At 44.2% G+C, this 15,870-nt stretch overlaps 1 protein-coding gene across 3 annotated transcripts in view; it reads left to right on the top strand.

Moving 5' to 3' along the window:
- Positions 1-15,870, top strand: part of LOC129703924 (adhesion G protein-coupled receptor A3) — a 619,806-nt gene that overhangs the window by 538,346 nt on the left and 65,590 nt on the right. For all 3 annotated transcript variants that reach the window (XM_055646641.1, XM_055646640.1, XM_055646642.1), the window contains one exon: positions 10,589-10,716. In XM_055646641.1, coding sequence (XP_055502616.1) covers positions 10,589-10,716 — 128 coding nt within the window. The remainder of the gene's footprint in view (positions 1-10,588; positions 10,717-15,870) is intronic.

Below are 15,870 nucleotides of genomic sequence, written 5' to 3'. Positions count from 1 at the left end.
GAGTGGGGTTGGAGACTGGGCAGTCGAGGTGAGGGAGATCCAGATAAGCAGGGAGTAACCTGGGGAATAATTGCCTGTGTCTCACCACCAAATGTTCTTGTATAAAACAAGGAGGCAACTGAAACTACCTGTTTGCCCTTGAGGACTATTCATTGTTACATTCTCCATCTTTTTTTAATTGTTTCTATATAGCTTTCCAGATTATTTTGTACGGTTTTGGCTTGTGTAGGTTATTTAGTGAAGTGTGCTCAATACACCTAAGTCCTGAGCCATTTGAGTGCTAGTACAACTTTTAACACTGAGAGCGAGAGAATTAGGTTGGTTCACAGCATCCTTCTCTGATCCCAACTAAATATACATTTCTTCAACATCCAAGAGCTTGGAATCTAAGGTCCTTTGAGAATACTTCCAGCACTCCACTCAAACTGGCACCGAATCTTGAGATGTAAGAGGATCTCTATTCAAGGCTTAAGGAGAAGGGCAGGACAAACAAATGTAGTGGGCCATGATTTACAACCGCTGTGTAATAACGCAATCTTGAAGATGATAAGTCTGTCAATGCCTACAGTTCAAACACTTTACCTTCATGAGGGCCCTCATCCTTTGGTAGTCATCACTGTATTTCTGCTGGGTTTGCTGTCTTAAGGACAGTTTTTAAGGATGCTTGTTGAATATTGAGCAGAACTGCATCTCGTCTCATGAATACAAGGCCCTGTAACCATTAATGACATGACTCCTCGTCATCCATGATGAACTGGGATGCAAACCGGGATGGCTGCATTTTCAATGCAATATCCATTGCAACCTTGGTGACTTCCCACAACACATGAGAATAACTTCATGCATGCTCAGTTCACTAATGGAGGCAGAATGCAGCAGAGGAGAGTCCAATTAACATTTATTGTTCTGCTGTCAAATAAAAAGGTTCTCTCAGGGGTCCTATGATCCCATAAGAGGAGAAAAAACATTCATCACGCAGGTTTTACCTTGCGATGGTTACCATTTGTCAGCGCTTGCTGATACTACTCGGGCAAGAAGATTCAGCCAGTATCGTAACATAACAAGCAAAACACGAGGTACTGGATTAACTCACCAGGTCAGGCTGCAGCATCTCTGGAGGACATGGATAGGTGACTTTTTAGGTCGGGATCCTTCTTCAGATTGAATGCAGTAGGGGACAGAAAGCTGAAAAGAGGTGGGAGCAAAGCCTAGCAAGTGATAGATGGCTACAACTGAGCCATGCTTTGATTCAGATTCAGATTTAGATTCAATTTTAATTGTCATTGTCAGTGTACAGTACAGAGACAACGAAATGCATTGATTAGCAGATGTGTGGATCAAACGCCAGAGATAAAAAAAACAGGAAACTAAAAGGTGTAAGATAAAAACAGAAGAAAAGTGAAATGTGAAGATAGATGAAGGGGTATTGTGGAAGAGGATAGTGGGAGAAATGGGTGCGCACCTGGGGAAAGAGAGGGGCTTTGTTACCTAAAATTGGAGAGTTCGATTTTCATACCTTTGAGTTGTAAGCTATCCAAGTGGAATATGTGCAATTCCTACAGTTTGCATGTGGCCTCACTCTGGCAATGGTGGAATCTCAGGACAGAATGATCGGAATGGGAAGGGGAGTTAAAATGGCTATCCAGTAGGCCCTAGTGGACAGAGCATAAGTTTTCAGTGAAAGTCCCCGAGTCTACTGTTGGTCTCTCTGATGTAAAAGTGGCCATTTGGGGAGCCCCAAATGCAGCAGTGAGGTTGGAAGAGGTACACCTGAAGCTCTTTCTCCCCAGGAAGGTCTATGGGGGCGTCTGGATGGATGTGATTGAGGAGGTGTGTGAACAGGTATTACATTTCCCCTGTTAGCAGGAGAACGTACCTTGGTAGGGAGTTATTTGGAAGGGAAAGAATGAGTGAACTAAGGAATTGTGTAGGGTGTGGTCTCTACAGAATGTGGATAGGTGTGCAGATGGGAAGATATGACTATTTACAACTTTTAACAAAGCCAATTAACCTACAAACCTGCACGTCGTTGGAGTGCGGGAGGAAACTGGAGCACCGGGGAAAACAGGGAGAATGTACAAACTCTGTACAGACAGGATTTAACCCGGGTCTCTGATGCTGTAAGGCAGCAACTTTACAGCTGCGCCACCGTGCCAGCCCTGGCATCAAGTTAAAGACACCATATAATCACTCAATTATAAGGAAAATATATAACTTAGCTCAAGAACAAACAGGTTGCTTTCTTCAACAAATACTGTAACCATTTTATAAATTTAATCCAGCTCTCACAGGGAAAGACAATCCCTGAAGAAGATTAAGAAGGTACCTGATCACAATCAATAACTATCTAATGCTGAGCATGGATATCATTCCATCTTTGAATCATCAAGACATTTTGTTTTTATAGCTAGACTCTTCCGACAACATGGCTGACATTGTGCTGGCATTGTGCTGGCAATCATCTTTGTCAGATCCTTTTAATGTTTGGTGTTTTCCTTTTAACAAGGGATCCGCTTGCAAGGCACAGTAATAATCAACACGTGGACAAACTTGTCAGCACAATCGGGATTTTTCTCATGTAACATTAAGCTGTTTTCTGCAGATACTGCCTTGTGGACTATGGGCATTTACCATTTGCAGGTTCATGTTGCTTGGAATTGTGATCATTCTGCTAATCATATCAGCCAGTAGCCAATGCTGATGTGTTGTGGTACTGCTAAACGAGTACAGCACTTCAGCAAGTACTCTCACTTCACTCCTCATAGCCGGATGTGCATTCAGCTGTAGAGAGAAGCCAGACCAGTGTTATTTCAGGGAATCAATACCATTTCCACCTAAGTTCCTGGTTGATTTCTATGCCCATTGTTGCAATAATGTTTTGCTTACTACAGTTCTCAATGTGTGCCAGCTGCTGAAGGACTTGGTCATGACCCCAAACCTCAACAGAATCCAAACTTCTACAGATCCTGTAGGCAGCACAGTGGCACACCTGGTCAAAACATTGCCTCACAGTTCCAGAAAACCGGGTTAATCCTGACCTCAGGAGCTGTATCTGCAATGCTTTGCATGTTGGGGATGATCGCCAAGATCACATTGAATGAATGGCTGGCTCGAAGGGCCGAATGGCCTACTCCTACACCTATTGTCTATTGTTCTCTCTGTGATTGCATAGGTTTTTTCTGGGTGCTCCGATTTCCTCCCATACTCCAAAAACATGTAAGTTGCTGGCTTAATTGCCCACTGTGAATTCTCACTAGTGAGTAGTAGAATCAGGAGGGAGTCGGTGAGTACGAAGGGAGAGTAAAACATGGGATGAATGTAGGATTCATTTAAATTTGTGCTTATTGATTGGCATGGGCTAAAGGGTCAATTTCCATGCTGTATTGCTCATTCCCCTTATCCCTAATCACTGAAGAAGGGTCTCGACCCGAAACGTCACCCATTCCTTCTCTCCAGAGATGTTGCCTGTCCCGCTGAGTTACCCCAGCTATTTGTGTCTATCTTCTGTATCTTTCTATGACTGATTCTAATGTGGGCCAATTATAGGAAATATCATTGGAATACAGCACCTCTAGGAGTAAGTACAGGACTTACAAGCTTGTCTAGCTACCGAAGCTGAAAGGGAGGAATGTGCACACATTCTCGCTGTCCGAGCACGACGTGAGGAGGGCTCTGACATGGGTGAACACGAGAAAAGCTGCAGGCCCCGATGGCATCTCGGGGCGAGTACTCAAGTCTTGTGCTACGCAGCTAGTTCCAGTGCTCACTACATAATTCAACCTCTCCCTGGACAAGTCCGTGGTCACTGCCTGCTTCAAAAAATCCATCATTGTACCGGTACCAAAAATTGCCTCCCCAGCCTGTCTGAATGACTACCGTCCAGTGGCCCTTACCTCGGTAGTCATGAAATGCTTTGAGAGGCTGGTGAAGAAACACATCTGCACCTTCCTCCCTCGCAACATGGATCCGTTGCAGTTCGCATACCGTCCGAACAGATCCACGGACGATGCGGTCTCCCAGGTCTTGCACACCGCTCTCTCCCATCTGGACAGCCAGAAGGGGGGCTACGTGAGGATGCTGTTCATAGACTACAGTTCAGCCTTCAACTCGATAGTCCCCACCAGACTGGCCGGGAAGCTACTGGAATTGGCACCTCCCTGTGTGCCTGGGTCCTGGACTTTCTCACCGCCAGGCCCCAGGTAGTCAAGATGGGAGGGAATACATTGAAGTCCCTCACCCTGAGCACAGGATCGCCCCAGGGCTGCGTCCTCAGCCCCCTATTGTACTCCCTGTACACACATGACTGCGTGGCTAGGTTCAGCTCCAACTCAATAATTAAGTTTGCTGATGACACTGTGGTGGTGGACCTGATCTCAGACAACGATGAGAGGGCCTACCGGGAGGAGGTGGCTGATCTAGCACTCTGGTGCCAGGATAACAGCCTCCTCTTGAACATCAAAAAAGCGAAGGAGCTGATCATGGACTTTAGGAGGGCACATCATCCGAGGACGTACACTCCATTGAGGATAAATGGGGATCCTGTGGATAGGGTGAACTGTTTTAAATATCTGGGAGTCCACATCTCCGAGGATATGACCAGGGCATCACACGCCTCAGCACTTGTGAGTAAGGCAAGGCAGCGCCTTTACCACCTCAGGCAATTGAGGAAATTCAGTGTCTCCGAGGATCCTCCAGTGCTTCTACGCAGCGGCGGTGGAAAGCATCTTGTCCGGGAACATTACCATCTGGTTTGGGAATTGCTCTGCCAAGGACAAGAAGGCTCTGCAGAGAGTAGTGCGTTCGGCCGAACGCACTATGGGAACTTCACTTGCCCCCCTGCAGGAACTATACATCAGGAGGTGCAACTCCAGAGCCAACAATATCACGAGAGACCTCTTCCACCCCTGCAATGGACTGTTCCAGCTGCTACGGTCAGGCAAACGCCTCCATTGCCATGCGGTGAGAACGGAGAGGTTGAGAAGGAGTTTCTTCCCTGAGGCCATTCGGACTGTAAACGCCTATCTCACCAGGGACTAACTCTACTGATCGTTTTTCCTTCCATTATTTATTATGTAAAAGAATATGTGTGTTATGATTGTGTTTATAGTTTGTTTGGTTGTTTGGTTGTTTGTCTTTTGCACAAACGTCCGCGAGCATTGCCACTTTCATTTCACTGCACATGTCGTATGTGTATGTGACAAATAAACTTGACTTGACTTGACTTGACTTGACTAGCTGCGAGGAGGAGGAGGGAGATTGTAAATCTCAGTATGGTCGCTGCAAAATTTTCAACATGTTGAAACATTTTCTGCGACCAAAAATTGATCGCCTGGAGATAATGGATAATCCTATAAGCGTAGGCGCAGTTGTAGTGGGGTCGCCATGTAGTTATGGGTAGTCGAGGTAGTCGTAGGTCGTTTTAGTTAATCACCTTTGCTGACCGGTCATTTTCACTGGCTCATTGGGGAAAAATAGTTAGCAAGTGTTTTCAGAACCAAGGATAACCGAACGGTAATGTTTAATGTTCTCCAAACTTCACAGCTGTGTATCTCTGGCTTATAAAAAGTTGTCTGACTTCTTAAATGTTGTCTCCACTCCTTCTCCCCACTTCTCCCCCATTCTCTCCCTCCCCCCCCCCTATTTTAAAGGACTTACCGTACACTCTGCTAACCGTCTTAATTACAGCGCCAACCTTCCTGTTCATCGCGGTGTGTTTCCGAATCACCTTGGCTTTGCACCGTGTAAATTTCTGACAGCGCTCCCCCCTATGGCCCTGACCCCACCTTTGCGATGTGTTTGTGTTGTGTTCCACTCTGATAGTCTAACTTGACAGTTGCCAGCAGTCTGCTGAAAAATCACCTAAGTGGGACAGGCCCATTTCAGTGCTTACGGCACTGCAGACCCGGGTTCGATCCTGACAACAGGTGCTGTCTGTACAGTGTTTGTACGTTCTCCCCGTGACTGCGTGGGTTTTCTCCGAGATCTTCAGTTTCCTCTCACACTCCAAAGACGTACTGTTTGTAGGTTAATTGGCTTGATATAAATGTAAATTGTCCCTAGTGTGTGTAGGATAGTGTACATGTGCAGGGATCACTGGTCGGCGCAGGCTCAGTGGACCGAAGGTCCTGTTTCCGCACTGTATCTCGAAACTAAACTAAACAATTTTAAAAGAAGAAAATTTCTTCTACATTTTCCCGCAGCCCGATTAACAGCACCAAAATCCATAGGAAAGTGGATCCTGTGTCAGGACTAATCTGTTCAAGGATTTGAGAACTGGTGCCTTTGAGTAACTGCTGGAGAACTCTCTGTACGGTTGTGTTGTGATTTTGGACTCCACGGGGAGTCTAGCGGCAAAATATACTGACAGATGTGGTATCCATTACTGCCAAATTATTTTGAGCCAGTCTTTCACCATTTCATCTGATGGCTCTGTGAATTCACACAACTCCAATTTTTCATTCAGCTGCCAAAAAACATAACCAGGGCCTCATCGAAATTCCAAATATAGTAAATATATAGTATATCATTCAGAGTATTGAGTATAGAAGTTGGAAGGTCATGTTGCAGTTGCAAAAGACATTGGTGAGACCGCATTTAGAGTATTGTGTTCAGTTCTGGGCACCATGTTATAGGAAAGATATTGGCAAGCTTGAAAGGGTTCAGAGAAGATTTACGAGGATGTTGCCAGGACTAGAGGGTCTGAGCTACAGGGAGAGGTTGAGTAGGCTGGGTCTCTATTCCTTGGAGCGCAGGAGGATGAGGGGTGATCTTATAGAGGTGTATAAGATCATGAGAGGAATAGATCAGGTAGATGTAGTCTCTTCCCCAGGGTAGGGCAATGGAGGACCAGAGAACATAGGTTCACAGTGAAGGGGAAAAGATTTAATAGGAATCTGAGGGGGAACCTTTTCACACAAAGGGTAGTGGGTGAATGGAACAAGCAACCAGAGGAGGTAGTTGAGGCTGGGATTATGCCAACGTTTAAAAACAGTTAGACAGATACATGGATAGGATAAGTTTGGAGGGACATGGACCAAACGCAGGCAGGTGGGACTAGTGTAACTGGGACATGTTGGCTGGTGTAGGCAAGTTGGGCTGAAGGGCCTGTTTCCACACTGTATCACTATGACTCTATATGACTCTACTTCAGTCAAATGAGTTGGTGAAGGTCAGTGCATGAAGGAGTAGATCATCTGGGTTATCTCGTTTTTCTTTTACTCCTCCACAAACCCTCTTCTTCCTCAGTGGCTGTTTGGTAAAAGTATTGTGGCACACACTGCCCTCTCGGAGAGTAACAAACCATTAGGTTTACCATCATGATCATTGCCATCCACTTTGTTGCGTCCAGACTGCAGCATCAATTCTGGACTTAATTTCCATGTGTGCCTAATCAAACTTGGATTATCCACATTCTGTCCGGCAAGAGAGGGACATAGATGCCATTGAATGTTGTGCAATAATTTGGCTTTCCATCCTGTCATAATTAAATAGCTGGCAGCTTTTGTAAACTGAAGGTTATTAATGTCATTATAGTAGCGTTGCTAACTGGTGTGAAGACATGGTGTAGCATACAAATGCTTGGGCAGAAACACCAATTAATAGCAATTGCAAACAGGTGACTGTGGCTAGCCAAGCAGTAGGTAGGATATGGCATGTAAAATTGATTTTATTAACCTTGAGCCATTCATGTGAGGTCTTTACATTTCTTGGGCCAGTACTTTGTGTTTCTCAGAGTTTCATTGCTCTCATTGATCACAGCAGCTGTCTCATAAGGTCATAAGGAGTAGTAATGGAATTAGGCCATTCGGCCCATCAAGTCTACTCTGCCATTCTATCATGGCTGATCTATCTCTCCCTCCTAACCCATTCTCCTGCCTTCGCCCCATAACCCCTGATGCCTGTACTAATCAAGAATCTATCTATCTCTACCTTAAAAATATCCACTGACTTGACCTCTACAGTCTTCTGTGCCAAAGAATTCCACAGATTCACCACCCTCTGACTAAAGAAATTTCTCCTCATCTCCTTCCTAAAAGATCGTCCTTTAATTCTGAGGCTATGACCTCTAGTCCTGGACTCTCCCACTAGTGGAAACATCCTCTCCACATCCACTCTATCCAAGCCTTGCACTATTCTGTACGATTCAATGAGGTCCCCCCTCATTCTTCTAAACTCCAGTGAATACAGGCTCAGTGACGACAAATGCTCATCATAGGTTAACCTACTCATTCCTGTAGGAATTCTCCCAATTCTTTTTGTGGATGTTTCAGGAGTGAATGGGGTGGCTTTATTTTGTCTGTCCCCCTTCTGTCCCATGGGCTCAAGAGCAGCACGAGAAAACCGTCGAGCCTACTCCCTCCTAGGCCATGCCTGTCATCAATATCTCTCAGACCTGAACGAACTCTGGAATACCTGTCAGCAAGCTCTGTCACCAACGGGTGGTCAAGGTGGCGCAGCGGTAGAGTTGCTGCCTTACAGTGAATGCAGCACCGGAGACCCGGGTTCAATCCCGACTACGGGTGCCTGTCTGTATGGAATTTTTACGTTCTCCCCGTGACCTGCGTGGGTTTTCTCTGAGATCTTTGGTTTCCTCCCACACTCCAAAGACGTACAGGTTTGTAGGTTAATTGGCTTGGTAAATGTAAAAAAAAATTGTCCCTAGTGGGTGTAGGATAGTGTTAATGTGCGGGGATCGCTGGTCGGCGCGGACCCAGTGGGCCGAAGGGCCTGTTTCTGCGCTGTATCTCTAAAACTAAAAACATGCAACTCACATTTTAAGAGGTGCAGTTAGCTTTAAAGACTCCAGCTGTTTACATGAGTGTGATACCTCTTGAGGTGAAGACAGCAATCCCTCCATCCATTTCCGAAGGATTGATCATTAAACCTTCAACTCTTTTGATGTTTATGCTGGTAATGTGATTAAATGCTTGAGAAGCATTAAATGATAAGTATTGCATCTGTGTTATGATTGGGTGCTAATGCTTCATTAATGTCAATAAAGCTGCATTCCCAGATATCACACTTGTCAAAACTCAGATCTCATTAGCACTTTAATAATTCTGTTGAATGCAGACTTTTTCTCACTATTATCAAATGCAAAACATTAGGCTTCATATTCCAAACAAAATGGGACTAAAATAACATCACTAAACCATTTACCCAAGGATTTGTGTTCAAATCATTAATGTTTTTATCGAGTCATAGAGTGATACAGTGTGGAAACAGGCCCTTCCGACCAACTTACCCACACCGGCCAACATGTCCCAGCAACACCAGTCTCACTTTATGTTTAATTATTCTGTCTATCAATCTTATTTTTTCTCTTTTTCAAAATGCAAATCAAAGATTTGTAAAGGTTTATGCCTATGAATTATATGCTTATGAATTAGTTGGAACCAATCTATTTTGAATAGTTACAGCTTGTATTGGGTCATCTGCACCAAGGTGAATTTTTTAAAACTCATAATGTTATAAATTTAAATAACATTTTATGAAGTGTGATTTTCAAAGGATTGTTGGACGAGTGTGATTTTTCTATGATAGACATTTTAGATGTCATAAAGGCATCGAGTTATACAGCACTCGATGTATACCTGTATATATTATAGGCCATTCGGCCCAAAATTCCAAGCTATCAAGGTGTCTTCCTGAGTTAGTCCCACTTGCCTGCATGCAGGATCAATGAGACTGAACCTGAAATATTGTGTCAACTGTCCTTACCGAAAGAAAAACATAGTTGTGGTAGAGGGAGTGCAGTGAAGGTTCACCAGATTAATTTGTGGGATGGGGTTTGTCCTATGAAGATAGATTAAGCAGATTGATCTTGTACTCTCTGAATTTCTGAAAAATAAGCGGTGATCTAATTGGAATGTATTGGATAGATGCAAGCATGATCAGGAACATGGGCTCGCAGTCTTAGAATAAGGCGTCAGACATTCAGGACAAAGCAAAGAAGAACATTTCACTCAGAAGTCAGTCAATCTTTGGAATGCAATACGCAAAAGGCCTGTTGAAACTCACGTTGAGTATATTCCAGGCAGAATTGAAGGAATTTGGGATATTAAGGGAATCAAAGGAAGGCAGCATGGTAACGCAGCGGAAAAGTTGCTGCCCTGCAGCGCCAGAGACCCGTATTCGATCCTGACTATCTGTATGGATTTGTACATTCTCCCCATGACCTACATCAGTTTTCTCCGGGGAGCTTCCTCCTACGTTCCAAAGATGTACAGGTTTGTAGACTAATTGGCTTGGTGAAATTATAAATTGTCCCCAGTGTGTGTAGGATAGTGTTAGTGTGCGGGGATCGCTGGTCAGTGCAGACTCGGTGGGCCGGAGGGCCTGTTTCTGTGCGGTGTCTCTAAATTAAACAAAACTAAGAAAACTAAAAGAGATAATGCATTGCAGGAAAATGAAACACAAGTTAAATATCAGCCACAATCTGATTAAATGGGAAGCTGACATGAGGGGCAAAATGGTTTAGTCATGTTTCGGCTTCTTCTGTTCCATGTGAAGTTTAATTCAGTAAATTCATTGTCCCGCCAGGAAAAAGAAAAAGTTGTTTAATGATTATTATTGGATTGTGTTCCAGGATTTGAAGACGGTGCTTTCGTTTGATCAATACCCGGGGGAGTTCCTGCACCCTGTGGTATATGCGTGCACTGCAGTCCTTTTGCTTTGCCTCTTTGCATCTATTATCACCTATATTGTGCATCACAGGTAAGAACTGCAAAGAGCTTATTATCAATGATTTATTCCTTTGTAACCCATATTAATATATGAAATATCGATCTCATTTTGATTGAAGAAAAATTCTGAGTGTGATGGGGATGAATAGGGATAAATATTGGACACACAACAAATTGCAAAGGGATGGTCAGTGGGAAAGTGTGAGCTGGAAATTAACATAGTTTACAGTAGGTGCAAAGCAGATAAATAACAAATGTTTTCAGTCAGCAAAAAAATAAAATCTCTTACCGGGGAAATGGAGTCAATCCAAACCTAAAATGAATGGAGAAGCAAGGAACTGGAGATGATGGTTTACAGAAAGAGTGCTAGTGTAATGATTTAGACGAGGCAATGAAATGTACCATCTCTAAATTTGCAGATGACACAAAGCTGGGTGGCAGTGTGAGCTGTGAGGAGGATGCTATTGGGCTGCAGGGTGACTTGGATAGGTTGGGTGAGTGGGCAGATACATGGCAGAGGCAGTATAATGTGGATAAATGTGAGGTTATCCACTTTGGTGGCAAGAACAGGAAGGCAGATTATTATCTGAATGGTGTTTAAGAAGGAACTGCAGATGCTGGAAAATCGAAGGTAGACAAAAGTGCTGGAGAAGCTCAGCGGGTGCAGCAGCATCCATGGAGTGAAGGAAATGGGCAACGTTTCGGGCCGAAAACCTTCTTCAGACGGGGGGGCGGGGTGCAACGAGACCTGGATGTGCTTGTACATCAGTCACTGAAAGTATGCATGCAGGTACATCAGGCAGTGAAGAAAGCCAATGGCAAATCTCTGAATGGGCTCGCCCCGCATTACCTCTCTGAGCTGCTCCACCCATACGCTCCTGCCCGGTCCCTCAGGTCAGCTGGTCAGCTGCTCCTGGAGGTACCGAGGTCTAGTCGGAGGCTCAGAGGGGATAGAGCCTTCTCTGTTGCTGCTCCGGCACTCTGGAACACCCTGCCGTTGCACATCAGACAGGCCCCCTCACTGTCCATCTTCAAATCCAGTGTTAAAACACATTTGTACTCCCTGGCTTTTGACCATGCCTGAGGCTTTGCTTCTGTTTGTGGTGTTTTTGATGTTTCTTTATTTTACATGTCTTTTCCTACTATTTCTTTTGATTGTTATTTTTGGTGTGTATTAACTTTTTTGTCAATGATTAGTGATGTACAGCACTTTGTTGCAGCTATGTTTGTTTTTAAAGTGCTCTATAAATAAAATTATTATTATTTTTATTATTATTATTCATTGCGAGAGATTAGGAGCAAGGAGGTCCTACTGCAGTTGTACCGATGCCCTGCTGAGACCGCACCCGAAGTATTGTGTGCAATTTTAGTCTCCTAATTTGAGGAAGGACATTATTGTTATTGAGGAAGTGTAGCGTAGATTCGCCAGGTTAATTCCCGGGATGGCGGGACTGACGTATGATGAAAGAATGAGTCGACTGGGCTTGTATTTGCTGGAATTTAAAAGGATGAGAGGGGTTCTTATAGAAACATATCAAATACTTAGAGGATTGGACAGCGTAGATGCAGGTAAAATGTTCCCGATGTTGGGGGAGTCCAGAACCAAGGGCCACAGTTTAAGAACAAGGGGTAGGCCATTTAGGACTGAGATGAGGAAAACCTTTTCACCCAGAGAGTTGGGAATCTGTGGAATTCTCTGTCACAGAAGGCAGTGGAGGCCAATTCACTGGATGTTTTCAAGGGAGAGTTAGATTTAGCTCTTAGGGCTAACGGAATCAAGGGATATGGGGGAAAAGCGGAACGAGGTGCTGATTTTGGTCATATTGAATGGTGGTACTGGCTCAAAGGGCGGAATGGCGTACTCCTGCACCTATTTCCTATGTCTATGTAACTGAGAGGGTCAGGCAGCATCTAAAGAGAGCAGAGAATAAAGTAAAGTTTAAGTCCATTGCAGACTGAAGAAAGGTTCTGACTTAGGTATCTATGTTCTCTGGAGATGCTGCCTGACCCGCTCAATTACTCCAGCACTTATTGGCATTTTTCCTAAAAATGAATGTATGACTATCACAAATGATCATTATATCCAATTATTCAATTTAGAACACAGAAGTAAATAATCAATTACATTTGGTGGACTTGGAATTTAGTTTGTCCAATTGCCGACAATAGAAAACTGAACAATGTGGAATCACGGAGTCATTACACCAAGGAAGGAAGCCTTTTGGTCCATTGAATTTCTATGGGCTCTCTGTAAGAGAAATACAGATGCTCCGCTCCCCAGCTCTATCCCCATTCGTGTGTGGACGTGGCGTCGAAGGATGAGAAGCCAAAGCAAAGAAGTGGAAGCCAAACAAAGCTGAAACACCAAATAACCAAAAGGGTGGGACACCTAAAAGCCAACTAACCGAAAGGCTGTGACTGGGTGGGTAGAGGGACCAGCCTGTCCCACACCTCTGCTCCACCCGGCGCTGCCGACACACAGCCTGTCACAGTGTGTCCACACAGGGGAGACGAGGTGGATGGCGGCCGTGGCCGTGGGAGAGTGGGGGCTGTCCCTAGGGATGCGCTCCTTCGGCCGCTTACAACTTGGTGCTCAGGTTCAGAGTGCCCAATCACCTATGGCTTGTGTGGGGAAAATGACCCCCACCCTCCCATCTCCACCAGCCAGTGATGTGATGAACGCGGGGGTCTGGACCAATCGCTGGCAAGTCCCGCCCCCCCGGCAACATCATGTCCATTATTTGAGTTTTCGGCTGAGTGGCCATTCGGTGAGTTGGCTTGTAGGCAACGCAGCCTTTTGGTTAGTTGGCGTTTCGGCAGAGCGGCCTTTCGGTGAGTTTGCTTTTAGGCGATGCAGCCTTTCGGTTAGTTGGCTTTTAGGCGTCCCACCCTTTCGGTTAGTTGGCGTTTCCGCTTGGTATGCTTTTGGTTATTTGGCGTTTTGGCTTTGTTTCTGTTCAGTTATTTGCTTCTTTGTTTCGGCTTCTTGTCCTTCGACGCCACATCCGGGTAACAACCCCATTACCCTGTATCTTTTCATTCTTGTATATCTCTGCAACCAATATTTGAAAGCCAGCTGTGATTCCCTTTCTGCCAGCCTTTCCAACAATACATTCATGGTCCATGACCACTTTTTCTCTCTTGAGAAATTGTTGCCAGTCACCTGAAATAGATAAAGTGTATAGTTTGTAAGTGGAATACTTCTATACTGCAGTCAAACTATATGATAAAGCTCTATTCATTAAGAAACAAAAGATGCATTCAATCACTTATCAAGACACAGACGAGAACAGATAATGCATCAATTATTTTCGACCAGACTCCAGAACTGGCTGTGCCTCGAGCCAATGTGTTCCAGTAAATTTACAACATTGGCATCCATTTGACAATCTGGAATATTTCCCAGATTCTTTTCTGCCCATAAAAAAAGCAGGACTGATCCAGCCCAAATAATTGCATCTTTATTAACCTGTTCATAATCATCGGTAAAGTCATGGGAGATATCATAAAGCTGCACTTATAAATACCCCACTTGCCGATGCCCTGTTCAGGCATTGCCAGAACCACTCAGGTCCAGACCTCGGGTCTGTCAGTTAGTTCCAAAGCAGCCAGCATGCAGAAACTTATTAAAAGCCTTGCCGCAGTTCATATGGACTATATGTACCTGCCCTCATCAACTTTCTTGTTTACTTCTTCAACAAGCTTATTCAAATTCGTGAGACATGAATCCCTCATACTCAATACCATGCTGAATATACATAATCAACCCTGCCATTCCAAATGCATGTATTTTTTTTATCCCTCAACCCTCTCCAGTAATCTCAGGGATATTATGCTTACTTGTCCATAGTTCCCAGGTTTTTCTTTGTAGCCTTTCTTAAATAGAGGCAAAACTCCTGCAATTTCTTCTCTCGCTTCCCATAGTATCCTTGAATATATCCGATCAGGCGTAGGAGATTTACCTACCTTCACATATGTTAGAACATTCAGCACCTTCTCAACTGTAATATGGACTGTCCTCAAGACATCATCATTAACTTTTCCAAGTCTGCCGGCCTTCATTTCTTTCTCCACAGTAATAACAGAGGAGGTATAATATTAATTGAGAAACTTGCCCGTCTCATAGGCTCCACACATAGATGAAAACTTTGGATTCAGAGGCGATCAATTCTATCTCTACATCCTATTACCTCAATATACTTATGATACTCCGTACTGGGACATCATCATCTATCTCTCTCCTTCCCCTTATCCATGACATTCAGTCTGAAGAAGGGTCTTGACACGAAACGTCACCCATTTCTTCTCTCCAGTTGCTGCCTGCCCCACTGAGTTACTCCAGATTTTTGTGCCCATCTTATGATATCTCATTGAATTCTCCTCAACCTTATCTGCCGGAGCTATCTCATGACCTCTTTTAGCCCCCCTGATTCCCTTATGCTTTTCAATCCCCTATACACCTCCAAGGATACACTTGATCTCTCCTCACGCAGGGTTCCTTACTCTCACCTGATTTGCCCTTCACTGTAACAGGAACATGTATACCTTCAATTCTCACTATCACACTTGTGAAAGCACCCCACTTTCTGGAGGCACCTCAGCCCGCAAACAAGCTATCAAGGTCATGTGATAAGTGAATGGAGCAGAATTAGGACATACAACCCATCAAGCCCATTCTCCTGCCTTCTCCCCAAAACCCCTGACACCTGTACTAATCAAGAATCTATCTATCGCTGCCTTTAAAATCTACTTTTTCAATATTCTGTCTAATATTATTAAAGTTGGTCTTGAACTAATTTAGAACTTGAACTTGTGGACCAGCTCTTATCCATAACTACTTTAAAGCTATTAGAACAGTGGTTATCAATCCCAAAGTACTCACCCACTGACACTGCCATCACTTGCCCAGCCCAATTCCCTAAGAGTAGGTTTAGTTTTAACCCCTTCCCTTTTAGTGCCTTCTAGATATTGCCCAAGAATACTTTCCGAAACATACTTGATAAACTTCACTCCATCGAAGTTCCATGTCAGTCCCAGTCTACATTTGAGAAGTTAAAATCCCTACAATGACAATTTTATCAGTCTTGTAGCTGTCCGCAGTTTCCCAGTATATTTGTTCATCTAATTCCCGTAGACCCTTTGGAAGTCTATAGTGCAATCAAATAGGTGGTCATCCCCTTTTTAT

The sequence above is a fragment of the Leucoraja erinacea genome, chromosome 15 (assembly GCF_028641065.1).
Source record: "Leucoraja erinacea ecotype New England chromosome 15, Leri_hhj_1, whole genome shotgun sequence".
Lineage (NCBI taxonomy): Eukaryota > Metazoa > Chordata > Chondrichthyes > Rajiformes > Rajidae > Leucoraja > Leucoraja erinaceus.
The sequence above is the reverse complement of the archived record's forward strand: the minus strand, read 5'-3'. Positions and strand labels throughout refer to the sequence as shown.